Source organism: Grampus griseus (assembly GCF_964374135.1).
Source record: "Grampus griseus genome assembly, chromosome: 7".
NCBI classification, from domain to species: domain Eukaryota; kingdom Metazoa; phylum Chordata; class Mammalia; order Artiodactyla; family Delphinidae; genus Grampus; species Grampus griseus.
In genome coordinates this window covers 61,610,661-61,629,649 of record NC_139001.1, presented here as the reverse complement: position 1 = coordinate 61,629,649, position 18,989 = coordinate 61,610,661, and the positions used below count along the sequence as shown (strand labels likewise).

At 41.1% G+C, this 18,989-nt stretch overlaps 1 protein-coding gene across 1 annotated transcript in view; it reads left to right on the top strand.

Annotated features, from left to right (window-relative positions):
- The window catches only part of MYO3B (myosin IIIB), a gene marked incomplete at both ends in the record, with an annotated part of 382,969 nt that overhangs the window by 191,717 nt on the left and 172,263 nt on the right, over positions 1 to 18,989 (top strand). The window contains 2 exons of the mRNA XM_082658151.1: positions 189 to 277; positions 2,044 to 2,173. Of these exons, the coding sequence (XP_082514277.1) occupies positions 189 to 277; positions 2,044 to 2,173 (219 nt within the window). The remainder of the gene's footprint in view (positions 1 to 188; positions 278 to 2,043; positions 2,174 to 18,989) is intronic.

The following is an 18,989-nucleotide window of genomic DNA, read 5'->3' as shown; positions in this document are numbered from 1 at the left end:
AGTAAATGAGAACTCAGTTGTAAATGCCCATCACATGGGGGAACCTTTCTCCATCACTGAACGTACAAGAATAATATCAGGCTACTCTGAAATTCCTTATTCTGGGTCATCATGGTTCAAGGAGCACACTTTTGTCTGAAGGACCAAATAGTTCACGTTGTAACTTTTAAACATGAAAATCCACACAGATAAATTTGAAGATAATCTCCGATGCAAATACGTCTGGAGGCCCAAAGGAATGGAGCTGTGCTTTGGCATTCAGCACTTTGCTGGAAAGGTGAGACACGTCAGTTATTAAACCTGAACTTGACAAGGGGTAAGTGTCAACCGTACCCTGTTTGTGGCCCTCATGAAATTGCTTGCAGATTCCTTTCTCCTTTTAATTCTTCTTGAATACCTAATCATAATTCCCAAACTTTCTCAGTGGTGTTGCTCACAGAAAGTAGCCTCTGGCAAAGAAGCACTTTCTCGCTGGGGTGGCCCACAGAGCTGCCATCTGCTTCTCACCTGAGGTTTGGCCTAGAAGTGACAGCTCTCCATAGAGAAAACATATTACAGCTTTTGCAGCGTTTAGTGGTGAATGTTCACATTCAAAAGTCATTTGGAGGGAAAAAAAAAAAAAAAGTCATTTGGAGATGTGTAGGTAATGGAGGAGGGTTAATATCACAGTGGGGCTCAATTTTTAGCACTTCGTAGCCCAAGTGTGTGTCTACAGGGCACCAAAAATGTCTAGATGAAAAGGAAAAAAAAAAAAAAACTCCATCATCCAGATGTTAAGCTTTTACAACATTAACTGAAATTTCCATTTTTCACCCATTATGCCTGAGTCTCAATTTCAAGTTCCTGAAGCGAATTAGTGAGTGATTGAGGAAATTCTTTCCCCCTGTAGCCAACAATTCATTGCGCACGTTACTCTCAAAGGAGCGGCGTGAATTATGGCTAATTGGTTCTCGCAGGGTCTGCTGAGGCCCTGGGTCCAGAAAATGGATAGGAGCTCACTAAAAGGTATTTCTGATTATTTTGTTGATTTGAGACTTACTGAAATTATTTTTCACGTTCACATCATGGCATGGAAATTAATTTTGCCTGACTGGAGGTTGGTTAAAAGGCAGTCTAATACAAGTGAAGAGGTGGTTTTTCCCTCCACATAATACATCATGGTATCTATTTTGGATCTTTGCTAGAAATTGCAATCCAGTTTTCGCCCTTAAAAACTTAATTTACCTTAGCATTGAAGCCTGACTGCGTATGACAGCTACCCTGATCCCCGCGTCCCCCTTCTTCTCTGCTCTTCTGCCTTCCATTCCTGTCCCTTTTCTCACACCTCTCTTCCCATCTCTCTGTCCTTTTTCACCTATTTCCTACCCACCCCTCTTCTTCCCTCTTTCTCCCTCTTGTCCTTTCTTGACTTTAAAGGAAAAATAGGATCCTTTTCCTTCTGGGCTCTGTGTCTTTTCCTGAATTCATTTGTCACTCAACACTTATTTCATTGGAACATCCCTTAAAATTGCACTGACCTGGATCCCCTCTGTCCTGAGAACCGAGAACTGCTCAGAATCCCTGAGCCATCACTCAGGTGCCACAAGAACCTTGGGAAGAGTGAGGGTGCAGTGGTTGTGAGCGTGGAGCCAAACTGCCCAGGTTGGGATACCTGCCCGCCGCTGGTGACACGTGTGACCATGGCACATTATTCAGCCTCTCTCTAAGCCTCTGTTTGCTCACAGTAAAATAGAGATAATAACAGTGTTAACCTCATAGGATGGGTGCTTCCCATATTGTGAGTGCCCGATACAATTATTCTGATGTGATATATCTTTGACAGGACTCTTCTTCAAAGAATAATTGAACAAGAGGTTAAGATAAACTGGCCTCTCAAAAATTACAATTTTCCCCCCTTATATGGTGGTCTGGGTTTAAAAGCATGGCTGTGTCAAGATGAATTCTATACAGAGGTTGATTAATTACTGACCTCGGACAGTGTGCCCGTGTTGCCAGTGATGGGGTTGGTATTGGCTCACTTGTGCTTTACTATTCGTGTTGCAGGTATTATATGATGCTTCTGGGGTTCTTGAGAAAAACAGAGACACTCTCCCTGCCGATGTGGTTGTCGTACTGAGGACATCGGAAAACCAGCTTCTTCAGCAACTCTTCTCAATCCCTTTGACCAAAACAGGTACTTGGAACCTCCCTGACAGCCCTGGAATCTGATGCTTTTACAAGCTCTGCTGGGGTTTTCCATTTCGTGTCTAAATCCTGCCAGGGCTGCACTACTAACATTTTGAACTTTGAGCAGGTATAAAAGTCTATTCAGCTAAGTTCAAGAAAAGGAAAGTGATTGTTTCTTTTGCATCTAATTGCACAGCATCAGCCTATATATACATGTGTGTACACACACACACACACACACACACACACACACACACACTTTCTATAACATCACCTCTTAGACTTCTCATTTTCCCTGCCTGCTTCCTTCATTCTTCCATTTATAAAAACGTATTTTGGGAATTCCCTGGCAGTCCCGTGGTTAGGACTCCACACTTCCACTGCAGATGGCACAGGGTCGATCCCAGGTCAGGGAACGAAGATCCTGCAAGACACACAGTGCATCCAATAAAAAATAAATAAATAAAGCAGATGTTATTATCAGTTTATGCTAAACACTCTAGGATGATCTCAGTTTACCTAGAATTATTGGGAAGATTATTTCTATTTATGTATTATTTCAAGTAATGGGACTGGGGCCAATCAAAGTCATCCAATCATGGGGTCCTCAGAGGTCAGCTGGTCCAACTTCCCACCTAGTCATCGACCCCAGCCCACTGCTCTCCTAACCTACTTGGAACAGGTCTGTCACTGGCCTATATACACAGCCTTTGTCTACTTACAGTCAGCCTCTGGGTAGTTGCTCGGTCAGTCCTCATGCAGGAGCAGGAAGCTAGAGCCAAAAAGTGGAGCATCCTGGTCTTTGCTGTTTCACCAAGTAGATTCTAATTGGGTCAAGCTCCTTTGATTTCTCTGGGATTCCTCTGCCTTTGGCTGGGCAGCAGACTCAATCTTCCCATAGCTCTCCTCTCAAGGGCTTTATGTTTTTGAGGCTATGCCTGGAAACAGCTGCAGATATGCTTTTAAGAAAGGAGGCAGAGAAACCTCTGTATCATTGTTCATAATTTCTTTTTCTTTCCACATCCCTCGTGAAATTATTGGCAGTGTGTCTGGCATGGGGCCTCTGCAAGCTAAAAGAGTGTGGTTGCCAGGTCTGAATTTTACCAGCGTGCAGAGGAATGAAAAGCTTGCTTAAGAAAAAAGTCATAATCTACAACGTTTTTTTCATCTTTACTTTGAAACCATGTTCTTAACTTTTTTGCAACATGCTCCTTTAAATGAAAATAGTAGAGTGCCCATCAGAAGGCTGCCCTCCAGCTTCTTCTCCAGACCTCCATTGGGCACAGCCAGGATTTGATTCATTATCAACTTCTGGGAGAGTGGGCAGCTGTGGGCACAGCTGTGGCTCCCTCACCAGACACTCAGGTGTATCAACTCACTAGGTAACTTGTGCAGAAGCAAAGACACGGCCATTTTTGATAGGAGATGTCCTCTTTGAAATAAAATATATCCAAGTGACTTGTTAGCTAGCATTTATACCCTCCCATAAATATGAGTAATGACTTGTCAAATCTGTTCACAACTTCAGAATTTCTAATTTTTCAACCTTTGGCAAAATAAAAACAAGTTCACAGTCTAGGCCACTGGGTGGCGCTGTGCAAGAGGTCAGGCTCTGCAGCCAGCCTGCTGTTGCCCTTGATAACCTAAAAGCCAGGGAGGAAGAACAAAGAGGTAGCCTCCCCTTCTTATTTTTGCTTTTCTCTGAAAGAACTTTCCTTCTGTCTTATAACTCTTTCTGCATTTGCCTTAAAACTGCACCCCACATGACCTGGAGGAAACAAAAGTGAAAACTAAGACTAGAACAAACATGTTTTCCAGACATGCTTCCTTGTATTCCTGAGTTGTATATTATGCATAATAATTTCTTTTGAGATCCTTAACTTTCTCTTCTCCACTATATTTTTGAGTATAATTAAGAAGCCATGAATACACATCAAAACTAGTAAGCGTAATTCTGTTTTTTTTTTCTGAAATTATTCATGGAAAAATGCCTTCAATCAACAAACATTTATAGAAGAGCTGCTAATAATAAGGCACTGTATAGGCAGTAAAGGGGATTAAACAGATAAAGATAATGTGGCTTTGCCCTAAAAGCAACTGGAACTTTTTTTTTTAATACTTAATTTTATTTCTTTTTTTATACAGCAGGTTCTTATTAGTCATCAGTTTTATACACATCACTGTATATATGTCAATCCCAATCACCCAATTCATCCCACCCCCACCCCCACCCCCCACGGCTTTCCCCCCTTGGTGTCCATATGTTTGTTCTCTACATTTGTGTCTCAACTTCTGCCCTGCAAACCGGTTCATCTGTACCATTTTTCTAGGTTCCACATACATGCGTTAATATATGATATTTGTTTTTTTCTTTCTGACTTACTTCATTCTGTATGACAGTCTCTAGATCCATCCACGTCTCAACAAATTACCCAATTTCGTTCCTTTTTATGGCTGAGTAATATTCCATTGTATATATTACCACATCTTCTTTTTCCATTCGTCTTTTGATGGACATTTAGGTTGCTTCCATGACCTGGCTATTGTAAATAGTGCTGCAATGAACATTGGGGTGCATGTGTCTTTTTGAATTATGGTTTTCTTTGGGTATATGCCCAGTAGTGGGATTGCTGGATCATATGGTAATTCTATTTTTAGTTTTTAAGGAACCTCCATACTGTTCTCCATAGCGACTGTATCAGTTTACATTCCCACCAACAGTGCAAGAGGGTTCCCTTTTCTCCACACCCTCCCCAGCATTTGTTGTTTGTAGATTTTCTGATGATGCCCATTCTAACTGGTGTGAGGTGATAACTTGTAGTTTTGATTTGCATTTCTCTAATAATTAGTGATGTTGAGCAGCTTTTCATGTGCTTCATGGCCATCTGTATGTCTTCTTTGGAGAAATGTCTATTTAGGTCTTCTGCCCATTTTTGGATTGGGTTGTTTGTTTCTTTAATATTGAGCTGCATGAGTTGTTTATATATTTTGGAGATTAATCCTTTGTCCACTGATTTGTTTGCAAATATGTTCTCCCATTCTGAGGGTTGTCTTTTCGTCTTGTTTATGGTTTCCTTTGCTGTGCAAAAGCTTTAAGTTTCATTAGGTCCCATTTGTTTATTTTTGGTTTTATTTCCGTTACTCTAGGAGGTGGATCAAAAAAGATCTTGCTGTGATTTATGTCAAAGAGTGTTCTTCCTATGTTTTCCTCTAAGAGTTTTATAGTGTCTGGCCTTACATTTAGGTCTCAAATCCATTTTGAGTTTATTTTTGTGTATGGTGTTAGGAAGTGTTCTAATTTAACTCTTTTACATGTAGCTGTCCAGTTTTCCCAGCACCACTTATTGAAGAGACAGTCCTTTCTCCATTGTATATCCTTGCCTCCTTTGTCATAGATTAGTTGACCATAGGTGCGTGGGTTTATCTCTGGGCTTTCTATCTTGTTCCATTGATGTATGTTTCTGTTTTTGTGCCACTACCATGTCTTGATGACTGTAGCTTTGTAGTGTAGTCTGAAGTCAGGGCGTCTGATTCCTCCAGATCCGTTTTTTTCCTTCAAGACTGCTTTGGCTACTCGGGTCTTTTGTGTCTCCATACAAATTTTAAGATTTTTTGTCCTAGTTCTGTAAAAAATGCCATTGGTAGTTTGATAGGGATTGCATTGAATCTGTAGAATGCTTTGGGTAGTATAGTCATTTTCACAATGTTGATTCTTCCAATCCAAGAACATGGTATATCTCTCCATCTGTTGGTATCATCTTTAATTTCTTTCATCAGTGTCTTATAGTTTTCTGCATACAGGTCTTTTGTCTCCCTAGGTAGGTTTATTCCTAGGTATTTTATTCATTTTGTTGCAAAGGTAAATGGGAGTGTTTCCTTAATTTCTCTTTCAGATTTTTTATCATTAGAGTATAGGAATGCAAGCGATTTCTGTGCATTAATTTTGTATGCTGCAACTTTACCAAATTCATTAATTAGCTCTGCTAGTTTTCTGGTGGCATCTTTAGGATTCTCTATGTATAGTATCATGTCATCTGCAGACAGTGACAGTTTTACGTCTTGTTTTCCTATTTGTATTCCTTTTATTTCTTTTTCTTCTCTGATTGCCATGGCTAGGACTTCCAAAACTATGTTGAATAATAGTGGCGAGAGTGGACATCCTTTTCTTGTTCCTGATCTTAGAGGACATGCTTTCAGTTTTTCACCATTGAGAATGGTGTTTGCTGTGGGTTTGTTGTATATGGCCTTTATTATGTTGAGGTAGGTTCCCTCTATGCCCACTTTCTGGAGAGTTTTTATCATAAATTGGTGTTGAATTTTGTCAAAAGCTTTTTCTGCATCTATTGAGATGATCGTATGGTTTTTGTTCTTCAGTTTGTTATTATGGTGTATCACACTGATTGGTTTGTGTATATTGAAGAATCCTTGCATCCCTGGGATAAATCCCACTGATCATGGTGTATGATCCTTCTAATGTGTTGTTGGATTCTGTTTGCTAGTATTTTGTTGAGGATTTTTGCATCTATATTCATCCGTGATATTGGTCTGTAATTTTCTTTTTTTGTAGTATCTTTGTCTGGTTTTGGTATCAGGGTGATGGTAGCCTCATAGAATGAGTTTGGGAGTGTTCCTTCCTCTGCAGTTTTCTGGAGGACTTTGAGAAGGATGGGTGTTAGTTCTTCTCTAAATGTTTGGTAGAATTCACCTGTGAAGCCATCTGGTCCTGGACTTTTGTTTGTTGGAAGATTTTTAATCACAGTTTCAATTTCATTACTTGTGATTGGTCTGTTCATATTTTCTGTTTCTTCCTGGTTCAGTCTTGGAAGGTTATACGTTTCTAAGTATTTGTCTATTTCTTCCAGGTTGTCCATTTTATTGGCATAGAGTTGCTTGTAGTAGTGTCTTAGGATGCTTTGTATTTCTGCAGTGTCTGTTGTAATTTCTCCTTTTTCATTTCTAATTTTATTGATTTGAGTCCTCTCTCTCTTTTTCTTGATGAGTCTGGTTAATGGTTTATCAATTTTGTTTATCTTCTCAAAGAACCGGCTTTTAGTTATATTGATCTTTGCTATTGTTTTCTTTGTTTCTTTTTCATTTATTTCTGTGTTGATCTTTATGATTTCTTTGCTTCTGCTAACTTTGTGTTTTGTTTGTTCTTCTTTCTCTAGTTCCTTTAGGTGTAAGGTTAGATTGTTGTTTTGAGATTTTTCTTGTTTCTTGAGGTAGGATTGGATTGCTATAAACTTCCCTCTTAGAACTGCTTTTGCTGCATCCCATAGGTTTTGGATTGTCATGTTTTCATTGTCATTTGTCTTTAGGTATTTTTTGATTTCCTCTTTGATTTCTTCAATGACCTCTTGGTTATTTAGTAACGTATTGTTTAGCCTCCATGTGTTTGTGTTTTTAATGATTTTTCCCTGTAATTTATTTCTAATCTCATAGCGTTGTGGTCAGAAAAGATACTTGATATGATTTCAGTTTTCTTATATTTACTGAGGTTTGATTTGTGACCCAAGATGTGATCTGTCCTGGAGAATGTTCTATGTGCACTTGAGAAGAAAGTGTAATCTGCTGTTTTGGGATGGAATGTCCTATAAATATCAATTAAATCTATCTGGTCTATTGTGTCATTTAAAGCTTCTGTTTCCTTATATATTTTCATTTTGGATGATCTGTCCATTGGTGTAAGTGAGGTGTTAAAGTCCCCCACTATTATTGTGTTACTGTCGATTTCCTTTTTTATAGCTGTTAGCAGTTGCCTTATGTATTGAGGTGCTCCTATGTTGGGTGCATATATATTTATAATTGTTATGTCTTCTTCTTGGATTGATCCCTTGATCATTACGTAGTGTCCTTCCTTGTCTCTTGTAACATTCTTTATTTTAAAGTCTATTTTATCTGATATGAGTATTGCTACTCCAGCTTTCTTTTGATTTCCATTTGCACGGAATATCTTTTTCCATCCCCTCACTTTCAGTCTGTATGTGTCCCTAGGTCTGAAGTGGGTCTCTTGTAGACAGCATATATATGGGTTTTGTTTTTGTGTCCATTCAGCACGCCTGTGCCTTTGGGTTGGAGCATTTAATTCATTCACGTTTAAGGTAATTATCGATATGTATGTTCCTGTGACCATTTTCTTAATTGTTTTGGGTTTGTTTTTGTAGCTCCTTTTTTTCTCTTGTGTTTCTGACTTAGAGAAGTTCCTTTAGCATTTGTTGTAGAGCTGCTTTGGTGGTGCTGAATTCTCTTAGGTTTTGCTTGTCTGTAAAGCTTTTGATTTCTCCGTCGAATCTGAATGAGATCGTTGCCGGGTAGAGTAATATTGGTTGTAGGTTCTTCCCTTTCATCACTTTAAGTATATCATGCCACTCCGTTCTGGCTTGTAGAGTTTCTGCCGAAAAATCAGCTGTTAACCTTATGGGAGTTCCCTTGTATGTTTTTTGTCATTTTTCCCTTGCTGCTTTCAATAATTTTTCTTTGTCTTTAATTTTTGCCAATTTGATTACTATGTGTCTTGGCGTGATTCTCCTTGGGTTTATCCTGTATGGGACTCTGTGCACTTCCTGGACTTGGGTGGCTATTTCCTTTCCCATGTCAGGGAAGTTTTTGACTCTAATCCCTTCAAATATTTTGTCTGGTCCTTTCTCTCTCTCTTCTCCTTCTGAGACCCCGATAATGCGAAAGTTGTTGTGTTTAATGTTGTCCCAGAGGTCTCTTAGGCTGTCTTCATTTCTTTTCATTCTGTTTTTCTTTATTCTGTTCTGCAGCAGTGAATTCCACCATTCTGTCTTCCAGGTCACTTATCCATTCTTCTGCCTCAGTTATTCTGCTATTGATTCCTTCTAGTGTAGTTTTCATTTCAGTTATTGTATTGTTCATCTCTGTTTGTTTGTTCTTTAATTCTTCTAGGTCTTTGTTAAATATTTCTTGCATCTTCTTGATCTTTGCCTCCATTCTTTTTCCAAGGTCCTGGATCATCTTCACTATCATTATTCTGAATTCCTTTTTTGGAAGGTTGCCTATCTCTACTTCATTTAGTTGTTTTTCTGGGGTTTTTTCTTGTTCCTTCATCTGGTACATAGCCCTCTGCCTTTCATCTTGTCTAGTTGTTTTTCTGGGGTTTTTTCTTGTTCCTTCATCTGGTACATAGCCCTCTGCCTTTCATCTTGTCTGTCTTTCTGTGAATGTGGTTTTTGTTCCACCGGCTGCAGGATTGTAGTTCTTCTTGCTTCTGCTCTCTGCCCTCTGGTGGATGAGGCTATCTAAGAGACTTGTCCAACTGGAACTTTGTTTTACCATCACTTTCCATCTAGAATTGGGCACTAATTTCTCTCCTTATGACGATATTTGCTTTCAGACTTCAGTTTTAAAGAGACTGTGTGTCCTATGTTGAAGGTCAGAATATTAATTAAACTTCTAAAGGTTAAAAGCTCCACATTCTATGTTTTTTGGTTTTATTATATTATAGCCTTTTAATTATTATTATTAATTTATTTATTTATTTTTGGCTGCGTTGGGTCTTCATTGCTGTGCATGGGCTTTCCCTAGTTGTGGTGAGCAGGGGCTACTCTTCGTTGCTGTGCACGGGCTTCTCATTGCGGTGGCTTCTCTTTGTTGTGGAGCACGGGCTCTAGGCATGCAGGCTTCAGTAGTTGTGGCTTACGGGCTGTAGAGCACAGGCTCAGTAGTTGTGGTGCATGGGCTTAGTTGGTCTGCGGCACGTGAGATCTTCCCGGACCAGGGCTCAAACCCGTGAACCTTGCATTGGCAGGAGGATTCTTAACTGCTGCACCACCAGGGAAGTCCCTGTATTACAGCCTTTGCAAGTGGGAAAACCTGGACAGAAGTAGGTTGTATTATTTTTGCTAATAATGCAAATACTTGTTTCCAGCACTTACCCTTTAGGAAGGGCGATGTAGCTGTCCATCTCAGCATTGTGGCTTGCAGCAAGGTCCCATGCATCCTAGCATTTTAGAGAAGAATATGCTAATATTTTCAGCGCATGAGAAACTATTTTCTTGGTTTTTTAAATTTTTATTTATCCTACTTCAAACCCTTAAATACTTAAACAGGGCACTAGTTCAGTGAGCATACATATTATGGACAATTACTTTACAAATTTCTTTTACGGGATGAACTACAGAGAGGAAGGAGAAAGGTCAAAGTTGGGAAACCTTGGAAGCTATTAACCCCAAAGTTTAAAAAGAGGTCCAGGGTTGGGCTCCTCGATTTCGAGAGGAGAGGCCCCTAAGGGATGTTGGCAGTGCTTTAGCTCCTGGTCTTGGTGGTGGCTGCATGGACTTTGCTTTGTAATATTCATTGTGCTATACGTTTATATTTTGTACACTTTTATACACATGCAATCTATTTCACAATAATACTTCTTTTCCCTGAAGGATAGAGAAGAATCATAAAATGCAAAGAAAAACTTTAAATTTCTTTATCTAAGATGTCCTGTCCAGTTAAGTTCAAGTGTCCTGGTAGCCAGACTCCTGCTCTCCTTTGCTTTCAAACACAGGCGTCAGAGAGCCTCCAGCTGACATTCCTTGAAAAAAGTCAGCCTCCTCTCCTGGACTGCTGGGCGGGTGACAATCCCTTCATTGGTGGATATCGAATAGAAGTATTGGCCCTTGGTTTAATCTCTCATCAAGGTTAAGAGGATTAACCTCTGAGTATGTTTGTGTAAAACTGTAATATAAAATCAGAGAGAGTAATCCAGTTGGCATTTTCAAGTTTCCTGTTCGCACCTTCCTGTTCACGTTCTACATCCCCAAACACTGAAAAGGGTGGAAAACGTGGAGCATGAGCTCTTGGGTCCAGGGTGGTCAGCTTCTCCCAGGGTGCTGCAGCTCCCTTCCCAGCAGCCGTTTCTGTGGGCGCCCAGCTGCGCCTGGTGGTAGAAACATCTCTGCCTGAAGGGTGTGTTCTCGTTCTGAGATGCCCAGTGACCATCAGGTAAACGGAGGCAGCTGCAGTCAGGACGGATCCTCTCTGTTCCCCGCTCTGCTTTTGCGACCACTCTTTGACCACTTCAGACATGTCAAAATTTTCTTTGTGATCCTTCCTATTAATAGGAGATTCTCTGAAGACTTTATATGTGAAAATTGGATGTGGCAGCAACACTGCTTTCCAACCCTTCAGCTGGGACTTTTCAAAACTGAATGGTGGAGGTAGAAAAACATTAAAAGGAAAGATGTTATAAGAAGGTTTCATGGCCTATTTTCCTGTTGGGGGAATGTTCCACATGCTACAAGTAAACTAGAGAAGAGTTCAAAAGGCTCAGGGGAGGAAAGAGAAGAGGGGGTTTCAAAAGGAACTTGAAAAATCCATTTCTGTCTTTGAATCATGAGTTCTGACTTCCAAATAGGAGTGTGGGGTTTTAAAGGAGTTAGGAACTTGGGAGAAACTAGAGAAAACAAGAATACCACGGAGGGGATATTCTCTGAGCCTCAAAGTCTGGTTTTGCTTCAGAATCTGGAAATGAATTTTGTCTCTGTTGCCCTCTTCTGTCTGAGGACTCTCAGGTTTCTCCCTTGGAATTTGATTTGCAGTAAAAATCAACAGTAAATTTTCTCTGCCTTGACTTCCATTGGTTCCCCTTTTTATTTGGATGGGGAGTGGAGGCAAGACGAGTCCCCACCCTGTAGCTGCAAAGCTCAGTAACACCTTCACTGCTGAAATCCTTGCTGTGGATGGTCTGGTCCTGATTCTGTAACTCCCCAAATTAACGGCATTAAGCTCTTAAGAGGGTGCCTTTTTGTAACCATCTCTAAGAGTTTTCATTTTCCACTGATGGCTGCTCCTGCATGCTGGCAGTTCAGCACACGAGTCTGGCAAGATGAGCTGACTCTAAGTGACAAAGTTCCAGGGCACAGACATGGACAGTGCTCTGCTCTTCCTGAAAGGGAGAGGCGCGAATGAGCCAACTCTGTCAGGGAGCCTGGCAAGTCAGTTCCTCCTTGTACAGAGGCCTGCCTCTTTCTTCTAATTTGGGAGTGCATCTCAGTCAACAACCAATACGTATTTATCATCCTTCTAGATCTGGTGCCTTCTAGAAGGAATAAAAGAAAATCCCAGTCAGAATAGTCAATGACAGATAAACAGAGCCAAATCCTAAAATGTTTAAGGGATGCACAACAGGCATGTAAATCAATAAATGGGGCAATATAAGCACTGTATCTATACAAGTAAAACTATCAGTAGAAGGAAAAGTCATGGAAATATCATGGTTCAATGTGGAGAAAGTTCTTTTAACTAAGAAAGGTTTCTTGGAAGAGTTTTTTTTTTTTTTTTTTTAAATAGGAGACTAAAGAAAAATTAAATGTAAAGCCTGGTGTAATGAGGCATTCTACGCCAGGGTCTGCAGCCCTGGAAAGGAGAGGGAGGTGGAAGTGGGATGAGTAAGTGAACAGGATGGGGAGGAAAGGACTCAGGGCAGAGGGAGGGAAGCAGGGTGGATAAACGATGATGGGCTCCTGAAGGGAACAGCTTCAGAGTAAGAAAGAAAAACTTGAACAGGGTGTTAAAGACTAACTAGAGAGAACCAGGTCCTATCTCCAAATATGGTCACCTTCTGAGGTACTGGGCATTAGGACTTCAACATATGAATATGGTCAGGGAAGGGGGGACTACAGTTCAGCCCCTAACAGATCCCTAATTGCTGAGGGAGCTGTTCCATGTGAGCCCCCTTACCAGGGGGCCGTATGGGGCCACCGCCTTTCCCCATAAAGCCCAGGGACTGTTGTGTCCAGCCAGAGAGGGTTTGCAGCCTCACCCAGTCTGAGAAAGAGAGCTCGGCCCTCACCTTTTTCCTTCCTCCCCCTCCCACGCCAGAGCAGCTAGCCCAGAGCAGCGGGGTGAGAGAGAAGACTGCTTCAGGCCATGATGGTATCAATCCAGCCTGGAGGGAAAGGAACAGTGGGAAAAAGAGCTTTGACTTGAGATGATATTAAAGGTTAAAAATAAATAAGAAAGAATCTTCAAAACCAAAAGTAATCTTTAATAACAGAAAATATCTGAACATCTGTGAAATGGGCTTAAACATAGTTAATGGAGCTGCCATCCTCACAGAAGGGTGAGGGGTCAGTAGGGGTGGGGAAGTTACAGGAAAAAGTGGAACCGTTTCTTGTTTATCCCCAGTGAACTGAGATGCCTCATTATGCTGATTTCATGCTCGAGGCACAGCAGAGAACCACAAAGCTTTCTGTAGGTGTGACCCTGGGAGGCTGGCAGATTCCATCACTAGCTGAGGATTCCTCCCAGCACCAGCCCAGAGTGGGTGAGAGTCAGATTCTTGTCTCAGGAACAGAGCAAAATAGCAAATGTTAATCACATGGGCGCCTCATCTCCAACAACCTACCATCAGAGCTGTGCAATTCAGTACTTCGGGCTACCCAGCTGTGCAGTTGTGCCTCATGCAACCAGCTTGTCTACTTGGGAAGACTGTAAGCTTCGTGAGAACAAGGACCATGTCTTCTATTTCATTTATATACAGAAAATACAGTCACGACTGTTCACAGTACTTCACTGTTCCATGCCATTACAACATGTTAATTCTGCTCTGAGATTACTTCTGTCCCCCACTCCCACCCTCATCACCACACCTTCCAACCCTGCCCCTTCCCTGCCTCCAAATCCTTTTTTCTTCCTCCAAAACTCAGCCCTAGCATCACCTCCTCCAGGAAGTTCTTGGTCTGGGTTGGGTGAAACCCCTGGCGCCACTGGGGTGTAAGTTCCATGAGGACAGGATTTTGTCCATTCAGTAAGATTCTCTTTCTAGCTCCTGGAGAGGCACCTGGCACATACGAGGTGCTCAGGAGAGTCTGTCTTTGCAGGCAGGGAGTGTACTTTGTGAACGGAATTTCCTTGTGGTCTTGAGAGCACTTGAAATGTATTTGGGTCATCCTTATTTATGGTGCTGGCTGGGAGCCCACCAGCATGAGAGATATATTTCAACAAGTTGTGAAATCCAGAGGTCCACCTAGAACTCCGTATTCTGAATCTGGGGAGACACGCGTGAAGCCCTATTAGGACTCAGATGCCAGAGCAGCTCAGATAGAACCGCAGCTACATCTCTAGCATTTGAGCTTGATTGCTGGCCCCCTTCTTGGTGGAGTGGACAGGGTGGGCTTTCCCAGAAGCAAACAGCACACGCACGTGCTGTAAGTACTTTGTTGGGAAGCCCGAGATCCATGCACTTACTCAGAAACGTGGGCACCCTGGGGACTCTGGGTGCCCGTGTGGTCACACTCCCTTCTATTACTGCCACAGCCAACTGGGAGGACCAGCCAAGAGACCTCTGCTGCCTCTGTGAGGTTCCATGGGGAGCAGTGTCCCCTTCTGCCCTTTGACAAGCTGGAGGGGAAGGCAGAGGGTCCTGGCAACCGCTGGACCTTCCAGGAAGAAACTTCACACCTTCCCGCATCTCCCTTTGTTAATGGTTTTCAGCCCTTGTCTAGAAGAATCTTTGATTTTCTTTGCTAGCTTGTTGAGGACAAAGTGTATGTGTGGTGTGGTTGTGAGGCAAGAGATCATTCATCTCTTGAAATTCTTGTTTTGGTTTGTTTTTTCGAATCCCTGAATGCCTGTAGGTTTTGAGTTTGTATTCCCCAGGTGCTGGGGGTTTTTTGCTTATTTGTCTTTTGGTTCAAATGTAAGCAGCTTGAATGTTTCTTTCCTTTTAAAACGTCTACCTGCAGTTTCTTCCACCCAGTCAACTGTGGTGGAATAAAGAGCCCTGGGCTATAAGTCAGGAGACAGGCTGAGTTTGACCTGGGTTGGTACTTTGCACCCAAAGGGTTTAATTCAATTTTCTGAACTAGCTTCCCATCTGCAAAGTGAGGGCTTTGCGTGAAGAAGAACCTCTCAAGTAGAAGGAAGCTTAAGGTCAAACAGACCAACCTCTAGTAATCCCTAGGCCAAACTTTCAGTCTGGAGTTACTGTGGTTTGAGAGCTGTCACTGGCTCTCTGTTGTTCATTGGTCTATTGCACCATGCTGTCCAGTGTAATATAAAATGTTCTATTCATCACATTTTCAAAAGTAAAAAGAAGCAGGTTGTCTTAGACCATTGGGCTGCTATAACACAATACCACAGACTGCGTGGCTAATAAACAACAGAAATTTATTTCTCACCGTTCTGGAGGCTGGGAAGTTCAAGATCAAGGCACCAACAGATTTGATGCCTGGTGAGGGACCATTTTCTGGTCCATAGTTGGCTGTCTTTTCACTGTGTCCTTAGATGGCAGAAGGGGCGAGGGAGCTCTCAGGGGTCTCTTTTATTAGGACACTAATCCCATTGATAAGGGCTCTGCCTTCATGAATCACTTAACTCCCAAAGGCCTTACCTCCGAATACCATCACACTGGGGGTTAAGATTTAGCATATGAATTTGTAGGGGGTGGGGAACACAAACATTTAGTCTACAGCACAGACAACATTACTTTTACTAATATATCTTTACTCAACATATCAAAAATATTATCATTCAACAAGTAATCAATATAAAAATTATTGAGATATCGTACCTTTTTTCTTTTTTTAAACTAAGTCTTTGAAATCTGGTGTGTATTTTTTACTTACGGCACATCTAGTTTGGACTAACCACATTTCATGTGTTCTGCAGCTACCACGTTGAATAACGTGGTGGCTACAGAGAATCGCTGCCCTAGCCACAGATGTGCCTCATTCCTGCTCTCAAAGAGAATTGCAGAAATGCCAAAGAGCCCTTCTTGCTGGTCCTTCCAAAGAAAATAAATTCTTCTTTCTTCATAAAATAATATTTTACTGCATTCAGACTTCAGCCTATTTCCCAGTATGTGAGAAAAGTCAGTGTTCTGGATTTGCAGAGTTCCAGCACAAGCTTGTGGAAAGTTCCCTTGGCTCTCTTTGCAGAGATAGAAAGGTCCCATATCGTCAGTATCAAGAGCAGTGTTTCCCCAAGCGTGTTTCATGAAACGCTAGGTTTGTGGGATGTGATGAAGTGTGAGGTAAAGAAGAGCTTTCTATGGTCAAAAAGCATGGGGAATACTAGGTATGAAATTCCGTAAGCATCTTTACTGCAGAAATACCAAGAGATGGCTCTCCTGTACAGGGCTTCTGAAACCAGTAAGATGCTTTTTTGCAAAAAGCATCTTGAGTGTCAAGAGTCAAGTGGGACTTACTGACGCATTGCTGATCAGAAAATTTTCTCCCTGAGTCTTTCTTTTCCAGGGCAGTCTTCCAGTGTGGATCTTAAATCCATTTCCAAAAGTTCTTCATGCTTTCCTAGCTCTAGGGACCCTGTTGCTGCTGTGTCCTTGAAAGACAAAAACTAAAATAACATTCACTAATGAGTTGTAATAATGGCTCTAATATTGGGAAAGTATCTGTTATGAATCAGATCCACTATCTTTCCTCAACACATTTTAATACTTCTTTCATAGCTCCTAAACGTGACAGTGAACGTACGTTTTATTTTTAAGTAGCAGTACAATTGAGGGCCATTTTATTTTATTTCTTTAATGATCTTGTCAAGTACAGCAAATATGGCAGCTTTGATTTTTCAAATGGTCAGAAATGCAAGGAAAACAAATTCTTCTTCTCTCACCAGAATCCTTCTTATTCATAGAGAAGAAATATGTTCCCATTTAAGATGAAAGGTTCTTTGCATTTATTTCATAGCTCATATTGAGGAAAAGTCTCAAGGCCATTTACGGTTTATTAATTCATCCCACTACAAAATCTCTTTATCATGGGGCTTTCAGGCCATCCTCCCCCCTCCCCACCTTACTAAAAGGTAACTCCAGGCACTTCAAATAAAGTGAATTAGAAACAAAGCCATCATAATTATAATCTCTCTACTTAGAGATGGATCACAACTTAATGCTTTTTTCCCCAGGAATTTGGGTCATGTTAATAAAAACTATTTTTCTCTTTAGAACACAAGACCAGCTTCTAACAGTCTGGTCCATATGTTAGAAGCATATAAAAGTTAATCATTTTGCTCTGGTGCCAGCGTGTTGTGTGCGAAGAGAAGCTGTAAACCACAGCTGTGTGGAGTAACAATTGTGAACTTTACTGGCTCGCACATGTGAGATGTCAGTAAACTAAATAAAATGTCACTTAACTTTACTGGAGAGTTGGAAGTGGGAGAGGAGCGCTAAGGTTTGCATTTAGTAGAGTGGTTCCATTCTTTACGTTTCACAAGGATAGTTCTAGTTACACAAAACCCAGATCAACTGTTTTCCAGATGATTAGGTTTGGCTTAGCCACAAGGATAGTGATTGCTGGGTAATCAATGGGAACTGTGTGCCGTTCACCTGGTTTGGTATGTAAATGACTAAAATATTCAGACATCATCTAAAATCAGTTGGGTTCAATCAGTTTGATCAGGCAACAGTTCCCTCAGTTACTCAGTGGTTTCCTTTGAATGTGGCCAGAAACCCTGAAACAACCACAGAGTCTTTAATTAGGCCATCCTAGTTGATGGGCCCTCTCAACATCACTGCTCAGTGCTCTGCACAGCAGATATCTGACCTCGGGCCATAGGCTTGTATACTCTTTGCCGCCATTTCCTTTCTTGGTGAACTGGGGACATGGCTCACAGTGTTGCATTAAATAATTCATTCTATACACTTAGCATAGTATCTACTACATTGTAGACATTCAATAAGTGTTAGTATTTAAGTATTGTTAACTCTTTGCTGATCTGGAGCAGAGGGACAAATATAGGGCAAAATAAGTGGATTTCTACATTTATTTCCTTATCTCTGATGAATTGTTTTAAAATACAGTAGATAATATTATACAGTACTGTGGGTTCTCCTCCCTCCCTCCTTTCTTCCTTCCTTCCTTCCTTCTTTCCTTCCTTCCTTCATCTCTTTCTTTCTTTTGAGAGTTTGTGATTTCTTTGTTTTAAAAATAGTACCTTAAGAATATAGATGGGAAAGAATAAAATACACCCTCAAACCTTAAATCTTCAGTTTATTTACTTTCTTTTCTAGTCATCCAACCCAACATTTAATGAGTTCTAGGCAATAGAAAATTGGATAGTCTATAAAACTCTGATTAACCGAAACCCCTAATTAATAACGTTTTATAAATCTCAAAATACATGCTGAAGAGAAGGTCACTAACTTGAGTCAAGTGATTTAGCTTAAACTAAAACTCCGTGGCCAACTAGGACCTCTAGGGGCTCCACGTGGCTCTAATCAAATCCCCTAGACCAGCAACATCTACATCTCCACTCGCCACTGAAACTCTGTTAACTATAAATTTAACGGGAACACTTTATTCCCAAAACTCAATAAACATTCATCCAGCCTTCTGGATGATGAAACCCAGATACTTAGAAGGCAAGTAACTCATTCAAGCCCTCCTAACAAGTAAGTGACAGAGCTGAGACAAACCCCAGGTGGTTCGACCCTAGAACTCACAATCTTAACCACTTCATCTCTGCAATCCAGGCCTCAAATAGCTTGAGCAAAGTTTCTGAAATATGAAGGGAGAGTGGTATGGCCAGAGACCAGCAAAAAGTTCAGGGTACGTGGAGGGAAGTGAGGTGAGCTGAGGCTTGCTCCTAGAAGGGTATTGGATGTCATGTTAAATAAAATTTAATGCCACACAATTTATTCCTTCACTCATTCATTCACATATATTTATTGAGTGCCTACTATGTGCTAGGTTAATTATGCTAAACACTAGTTATAAAGTGGTAGATAGGATGGACTTAGTGCCTGCCCTAATGGAGCTTAGACTCCAGTGAGGAGTCACAGACACAGTGTTAATTAGCTTCATGGGTAACTTTCAGTGTCACATCAAGGAACATCTAGGCATTCTCTAGAA